This window comes from Lolium rigidum, chromosome 2, assembly GCF_022539505.1.
Source record: "Lolium rigidum isolate FL_2022 chromosome 2, APGP_CSIRO_Lrig_0.1, whole genome shotgun sequence".
Classification (NCBI taxonomy): domain Eukaryota; kingdom Viridiplantae; phylum Streptophyta; class Magnoliopsida; order Poales; family Poaceae; genus Lolium; species Lolium rigidum.
In genome coordinates, this window is record NC_061509.1 from 217,704,353 (window position 1) to 217,713,090 (window position 8,738).

General features: G+C 41.1%; 1 protein-coding gene across 1 annotated transcript; it reads right to left on the reverse strand.

The window, feature by feature from the left end:
• Nucleotides 1–4,284: 4,284 nt before the first annotated feature.
• On the reverse strand, nt 4,285–8,307 carry LOC124692967 (phenylacetaldehyde reductase-like). Its single transcript, XM_047226407.1, has 7 exons — nt 8,086–8,307; nt 7,068–7,237; nt 6,040–6,231; nt 5,616–5,673; nt 5,261–5,365; nt 4,847–5,033; nt 4,285–4,648 (listed from the first exon to the last, which is right to left on the reverse strand). Exons 1-7 carry the CDS (start codon nt 8,303–8,305, stop codon nt 4,504–4,506), a joined length of 1,077 nt encoding a protein of 358 aa, XP_047082363.1. The 5' UTR covers nt 8,306–8,307; the 3' UTR covers nt 4,285–4,503.
• Nucleotides 8,308–8,738: the final 431 nt, after the last annotated feature.

The following is an 8,738-nucleotide window of genomic DNA, read 5'->3' on the forward strand; positions in this document are numbered from 1 at the left end:
TGCGGTGGAGGAGATGGATTTTGACCGGGAAGAGACAGTAGAGATTTTATTACTCCAAACAAAAGAACTATTATTACAACAAGGTCCACCCATGATAGATGATCTTGTACTTTCCTCTACAAATTCTCCATATTTTCTTATACTCCTTTTTTTCAATCACAATATAGATGCACATGTTCATAAATACGTACCTGCGTTTATCCTATGGACGCACACCCTACCCATATAATCACCTTCGAGATGTTGAGTCTAAACTGATCTGATGAGCTTTGAGATTGACGAAATCACCATAGACGGCTCTCTATCAATGGAAACGCCGTCTCTCACTAAAAAACATTCGACCTTTTTATGAGACATCAAAACATTTAATCTGGAGTGTGATCCTTAAAGTGAGGTGCAACATCCTCAGATTGGTAATCATTTCTTTTTACTCCCTCGATTTCTCAATTTAGGAGGTATTTAGTTTTATCCAGTTAGGGATTACATCAACAATTAGCCTAATCAAAAAAATGGGGCTCAAAGAAATGGCATGTGCTGCTTTTTATAGCACTCTTTTTTTTTTTCATTTGCTAGAGGCATCTCCATATGTTCTTTCTCTGCAAACCTTTACATGAAATTAGAACACATGTTCATGTTCATTGTTACAAATATTAGGATTTTTTTTTTACTTTTTTACTCCGGAAGAAGCATATGAGCCCAGGAACCAAAACGTGTAGCCCGTACAATACTACATTTTCATAGGTAAGTTACTTATGAATACAAATGTCATCAAACCGGTTTTATTTCAAGCAAATTATATATTGGTGGAGTAATTGGCGATCAAAATTTTGACGCAATGAAACTTAATGCGCCGTTGATCAAGAAAATATGATATAATTTCTTCGGAAATCAAGAGGCTTATAATTAGTATGGAAAATCACGTCAGAGGATACATAGGTACTCATAGATAAGTACTTATGAATTTACGACGACGTTGGATCAATCAATTATTTCTTTGTTGTGCATCTTCGTAACTTTGAACTTATCATGGATTAAAAAGGTGAAAATAAATAATAAATTCGGAAAAAATGCGAAAGATGAAGTAAAAGAAAGAACTAAAAAAGGGAATGCATACATGTTAATATCTTCGGCGTGCCTGTAAGGTTTCACTAAAATACATATTTTTTGTGGGATGGGAAAACACAAAAGGAAAAGGTTATGGCTTCGAAACACAGATTTGTGAGCACCATTTTTTCTAACTCGGCACACAGCTTGTATTTTCTCCATGAAAATTCTTTTTCCATGTGTAAAAACATTTTTTGACATTTTGTTGATAAATGGCGCTTTATTACTCGAAGTTTTAAGCATTACACTCAGCCTCTGCATAGCTAAGATGCACACTGCCGTTTAAGAATCCAGTATCCAACTAAGAGGAGAACACAAAGAACAAAAGGAAAAAAGCCAACTAGTCCACAACTTCATTGGCTTCTATCCTACGGCTATGCAGCCACCCATGTTGGGAAATAAACTCCTTCATCGTATTCTCCAACTGTATAGACACCTTCGTAAATAGATCTCGGTCCTCTAATCGTTGAAGCGGCGACCATGAACGGAGCATAGCTGTACACCTATAAATAACCTGCATAATAGAATAATTTTTATCATTAAAAACCTTGTCATTTCTACACATCCAAAACGACCATACAAGTGCAATCGCTCCCACTTGGATAATCGTTTTATACCTGAAATCCACCCCATTTAGCCAGTTGCCAAAAACGTTAGCAATACTACGGGGTGCATACAGGGTAGATCCTATCTGAATGGTTGACCATATAGATCTAGCAATCCGACAATTGAAGAAAAGGTGTTTTATTGTCTCTTCTTCGTGACAGAACACACATTTCTTACAACCCTGTTAGTTGCGTTTTAGTTTATCTTTAGTAAGAACCACACCTCGACGAAGATACCATGCAAAGACCTTTATTTTTAGAGATATCTTCATCTTTCAGATGGATTTATTATTTACGACCGGTTGAGTAGGAATGCAAAGTGATTTGTAGAGTACATTTTTTTGGCATGCCATTCCTTTCTCTTTTTTGTATTGCCTCAAGTCTAACCAGCACTACACCGATAACGCCACTAGAATCATGATGGCTGGGGCCCTTAGCTACACAACCAAGCTAGCTGTCTGTCTTGACAATACCATTAATTTCTCAAGATTGGACACCTCGTCTACTGATCAAATATAAATCACGTTTTAAGTTCACTCATCGCTTTCGGTGCGATTAGAAGAAGACGGGATCCAGACCAGACGTACAAGGAAATGGCAAGAACACGATGGTCCTGTACACGAGGAGGATGAGGATTGAGGAGCCAAATGCACAACGGCATGCCACTACTGAAGAAAGGGCTTGTCAATCTTTTCTCTTCTCCTACTCGGTCTGCTTATTTCCTTTTCTTTTCATTTTTCTGCAGAAAAAGAGAGCAGGAACATACGTTACTATCTTTTTTTGTATCATCACATCTGGGTGCTATCTTGGTCGATCACATATGATTGCAACATCTCCCTGGAGAGCTGCCGTTGCGCTTTCCGCTCACTTGCAAGAGGAGAAATGGCTTGTCATTGCTGTTCCTTGGTTGTTAGTGGATAGAAACGGGCACTTGACAGAGTGGAGGATCGGTTGGCAGGAGAGCGACGCGAGGGCGGAAATCGAAGGTTGTCATGTTGCAATTAACAAACGCGCGCATAATGAAGCGTATTAGTCCACTTCAGGGGTTGGCGAGACTTGCTCGTCACCGGCCGGCGGGCCAGCAAGGTTGGAGCTTTGCTTTGCTTGGCTGGATGGATTCGTCTGAACAGCCTCCGTCCATCAATCGGCCGATCGGATCGGATGCTTGTCAGTGTAGTCTTATTATCGGCACCGCGTCGAGGTGGACTTCCTGGACTCCTGGTTGGCTGTTTTTCTAATGGATGGCACCGTGCATCCCGTCACTGATTGTGAAGCTCTCGGTCACAGAGTCACCGACAAAAAAGAAACGGAGATACTCTGTAATAGAATGTCTACGAGTGACCAGCATTCGGTGCTGATTCTGTCCATTATCAAGCGCCGCTTACTCTTGACAACTGACAAACAATATGCTTCATTTTACGGGGAAAGAAAAGGATGAAGAGCGGCCTCCCTTATATGTGTTACTCCCTCCGTTGAAAGTGTCTCAACTTTTTCTAAATATGGATGAATCTACAGTTAAAAGATATCTATATGGACAAAACTAAGACACATAGTATTGGACGGAGCTATAGTAGCTGTCAGAACTGAGTTTTTGGGCACCTTATTCAGAACTTGATACAAATCACAATTCTTCGTATGGATCGGAGAGAGTATGAGAAATGTGCTTGGTCCTTGCGCGTCGCCACCTGCGTCAGGGCTGGGCGGCCGGCAGCCCACGAGAAACCGGGGCCGCTTGGGCGCCCATGTGTGAAGGATTCAAAGGCGGGTGGCAGGGAACAGGTGCGATGGAGCTGTGACAGTGTTGTGCTGTGCTGCATTTGGCGCGCGGCGCCGCGCGGTGAGGGGAATAATCCTCATGAAGCATAGTACTCCTATGCTCTAGTACCTTTTCCTTGTCTGGCCCAAATTCTTCACCGTGCCATCGAACTTCTTTGCGACTATTTTGGCCACATCTTCAACGCGGCACCAAGCGCTGGCACTATGGATGGAAATCTCGATGGTTTTGCCAGCGTGGGCGTTGTTCCCTGGCATCGGGTTTACATCCCTTCGATGTGTAGGGGCGTTTGACAACACCAATTGGCACTATGGATGGAAATTTCCTCTTTGGCTTTGTAACAGAATGACTTTTGGAGGTTCAACTCTCTTTCCTCCGGCGTTCGGGCTGGGGATTTGGCCCCCTGTTTTTTCTTTCAAAAAGTTTTTAAAAAATGTGTAGGGGCTTGGTTTGGACGCTTGGTAGCCGTTGGCCAGGTAGGCTGGTGTGCCCTCCTCTTGGATACACGTTGGCATGGTTTGTGTGGCCTAAGAGCATCTCTAACATATCCTTAAACTTTAGTCAAAATTCTAAAATAATCGATTATTTATAGTCTTAATTGGGAAAACAAACACGAACAAATCCCTTAAAATTATCCAACCCTTAAATTTTTTTGAAGGGGTCCGAGAATCCACACACAAAGACTTTGTATGTCCAGCTTTGAAGCCAAAATTGCCCTTTAAACCAGTTAACCAACGATTAGCAGTAGGGAATTTTCAGGACACGCCGACGCCCTTACGCCACGGGCCGGCGCAACCATAATTGAGCAAACAGTAAAGCGATCATTCAGATTACAATATACTAAAATACCTCTTGAAAAGGAGGTAGGGTTTTACAAAATAAAAATTGGGGTCCTGCACTGTCCCTGTTGAGCGGCACTCACACTGGAAAGTGCAAGCGAATACCATCCGATACCTACCATGAGATTTATTTGCTCTTATCTGCCGCAGATAATTTATTGAGTTACTAGTACAATTGAGTTTAGAAGGTGACAAAGCCTTTCTCCTTCAAGCTTTCTATGGTTTCCCCGAGGGTCGTCTCGAAGGGGGTCAACTCGATTCCCAAGCTCTTTATCTTGTCCTTTGAGACCTGGTATGTTGGAGCCAATGGCTGGTCATCGGCGCACCTGACCATAGAAAATAAAACTATTCAAATCGGGATCCAAGAAAAGGCAACACAAAACTACACGTATTCTCGTGCATGTTATAATCTTATGCAATTTTGATATCACAGATGGAAATGAAAAAATGGCTCCCCGAAGGCTTGTAGTTGCTCGGGTAGCCATTGACTGCAAACACAGCAATAGATGTGTTCAATTACTTACTTCTCAGGCACCGGAAGAGAAGGATACATTTCACGGATGATTTTGACAACTTCCGAGAAATGGATAACTCTGTCAGCCACGCAGTATCTTCCACTTGCTGAAGGAACCTCACATGCAAGGACATGTGCCAGAGCAACATCCTTCACATTCACCCAACCAAAGCTAATATTAAGATAAACAGGTGAACCTGCAAACAGTCGGTACAATGAAACATTGCTTATTTCAATAAGTTGACTCATATAGTTGAAACTTATTTTCAGGAAGCATGGAAGCAACCATGGTGTCTAGTTGCTGTGCTTAAGAAAACATAACCATATTTCCTGTGCTACTGCACAGATAATGCTCCTGAATGATGAAACACACGAAGTAATTGCACTTTTTGTTTACGAAACTTTAGTCATATGAAAAACATACCACTTATTAGATACTTGATTATTTCAGCACTCGTGTTGAGTGTGGGCTGCAGTAAGGGGCCAAGGACCATAGCTGGGTTTATTGTCACCAAGTCAATCCCGTTGTTGTTAGAGTACGTCATGGGCCTGGGCCCATTAGTCTTAGGGTTTGCTTAGGGGTCAAGTAAGCCTTGCTTGGGAGTCAAGTAAACCTCTCTATATATGGAGAGGAGATGTATCAATCTAATCAAGCAAGAATTAAGAAGGAAATCCCTTCCCTCTTGCCACCGGCCGTGGGCAAGGCCCCCGGCCGGCCCTCTCGCGCCCTCGCAGCCCTCTCTCTCCCTCCCAAACCCTAGCAGCCACATAACAGTTGTCCTCTGAGAATTTCCATGCTGCTTGTTCAGCTAGTGTCTTTGACAAAACATACCATTGCTGATACAAACATCGTGTGGCCAAATATTATGTTCCCGTATACAGTTGAACATACAATTAAAATGGAAAAATATGTTATCTGGAGACTGCAACAGAGCACATTCAGACACATGGAGGCAATTTGCTCAAACATGTCGCCCAGTAGAATTTAAGCTAAATCAGTATTTCACCCGAAGGAAAAAAATATTTATATGTACGGAAGTTGAATAATTTGGAAGCAATAACTAATAGTATCGTAAAACATATATGCTTAAATCAATATATATCCAGTAATAATATTGGTGAAGAGACATGCCCAAGATAGGGTAAGAGTAATTATGAGAGGTTGAAAGCATGGCGCTCTGTTTGGCAACAAATGTTCAATACCTTTGCCTTTTCACAGAGTTCTGGAACAGAAAACCATTTCTCATCAACCACAACTCCAGGAGATAAAGGATTTTCAGTAAATACAACAGCTGCCATTGATGATGTTAAAACCACCCTTTTCACGGAAGAAGCTTTCTTGCAGGAGGCCAGAACATTCAGTGTTCCTTTCACTGCTGGTTCAATCAACTCCACCTAAAATGTAAGACATTGGTGAAAGTTGGTATTTATACGAAGAAGCAACTTTCACCAATTGGGTAGACACAACCAAATACTAAAGGAAAACAATATGCAAATGAAACAACCCAATGTAATTTGGTCTACTGTTATCTCTGCACGTTGAGTCCAAGTAAAAAATCTAATTCTATTTCTTATTCGAATTAAGAATTTTAGTCTTGAAATGAGGAATCTGTGCATAAATAGCTTCCATATTTATTATTTATTTATAAAATAGGGGTTACCCCCGATTCCGTTAATCATGAAATAAAAATTTACCAGCATAGTTCGGTTTTGTCATCACTCATCAGGCTGTTGCAGCAGGTATCATAACAGGAAAGAAAGTACCTTATTACATCCCAGCAGTCTCAATACTCAAGAATAGCTTCCATATATGTTATCTAGTGTGTTTCTGCTCCTTGGTTTATTTATGACGATCAACATGTTATATTTTCAGTTAAAGATGTATTATATAATTTTGTACAGATTTGACAACCTACATCAAAGGTGTATTCCAAAGCTTTAATTAATACTGTCGGTTAATTTTAGTTGATAAATTTTTCTTTGGCTAAAGAGAACTACCTAGCATTGTCAGTTGAATTTTAATACTATACATATGTTTGGTCCTATTGATAAATTCCTACTATATCTAGCTTGCTTTATCAGGAAGGATCAGTATTTATGTCACAGAAAAAAGAAGGTAAAAATATGCAATCAGAGTAGTGTAGGACATGAGTATCATTCATATACTTCTTTCTTTTGCTTCAGATGCAAATTCAAGTTACTGAACAGGAACTAGAAAAATCAATACAAACCTGAGGATCTTTTGGGTTATTGTAGAAAGGAGAAGCCGTATGAAATACACATTCACAACCGTCAACTACAGCATCAAATGACCCTTCTTCTAATAAATCTGCTTTAAATAAATGCAGTCTCTCGGCAGATCCATCTAGAGCATGTAGGTGTTCTGTCTTCGTTGGATCAGCTGAAAGCAGTATTTGAAAGAAGTTTAATTTGGTTTTACTCTGCCAAATGTAGATGTGATAGAATTCATATAACACAACATAGAATTTCCCATTTCGAAAAACGACAACATATAATTTACATGTAAATGGGTAACAAAATATCCAATCTTCAGAACCAACACATGAAACTGTGCATCATGTAAGAAGTTTTTTTTTCAGCATTCTATATGCTTGGGTTAGTATGTTCTGACAGATTAGATAATTACGTGTGCATTAATATGTGTCAATGGAACTAAGAAATCTTGGTCACAATACAGGGAATAAAAATAAAGTGGCAGAAACTCTACATGTAACTGTGTATGAATATTGTCTTTACAAGGTTCGTGTAGTACTGAAAAGGGTTGCATGAATGTTTTTGTCTTTCTGATAAGCCAATAACTGCTACAATTCAGAGAGAAGTATGAAAGTAGAGGCTCGCTGTAATTTGTGACGAATATTCGTGAAATAATATGGGCGCCGATATTATGAAAATAGGAGAAATAGTGGGATACACGGCGAGTATCAAGCAAGGTCTTCGTCGTTTGCACAAAGAGGTTAGACAGATTCAGGGAGATATCTAGATAGGGAACTGCGCAGTCGTCCAGCACGCGCAGCCCACGATCTGCGTTCGAGTCTCCTGCTACGCCGTCTGCGCTTCTTCTTAATCGCCTGATTTTCTTCACCGCCGGTCGGGAAGCAAAACAGCTGCTGAGATCAACTGAAGCGAGTCCTCCCAAGTTTAACGGTACGGCTCTCAGCGACGGCGCACAAATTGCCGGCGGGCGTGGACGAGAATACGAGACGAGCAAGGGCGTGGCTGCGCACGTACCGGGGTCGCGGACGGTGCCGCGGACGGTGTGGCCGCGCTGGAGAAGCAGCTTCACGATCCACGACGCGATGAAGCCGCCGGCGCCCGTCACGCACACCACCTTCTTCGCCTCCGTCTCCATGCTGGCTTCTGCGCCGGCCGGCGTGTCTTGACGTTGAAGAAGAAGACAAGAAGCGTCCTGGGTGGAGAGCTCACTGGGAGCAACGGAAATGCCTTGCATTTATAGCGGCTGGAGTGACAGCGAGACAGTCGACAAGCACGCTGCGGGAGGTGCGAGGAAAGCAGCACTCAGACCATATCTATATCTATATCTATATTAACCTCAAAAAATATATCTATATCTATATCTATCTATATCTACCTATATTTATATATATATCTATATCTATATCTATGTCTATATCTATATCTATATCTATATCTATATCTATATCTATATCTATATCTATATCTATATCTATCTATCTATATCTATATGTATACCTAATAATAATTTAAGGTTTCCTTGGTTTGTCCTAGTTTCTGCCAAAATTTTCATCAACAATATTTATTTGGACGGATTTACCCTCCCACAAATTCCCATATTACGCACAATACTACCGTGCCGTTTCAACGAACGAGTGTTGCCTCTCCACCTCCATCCCCTCCCTTGA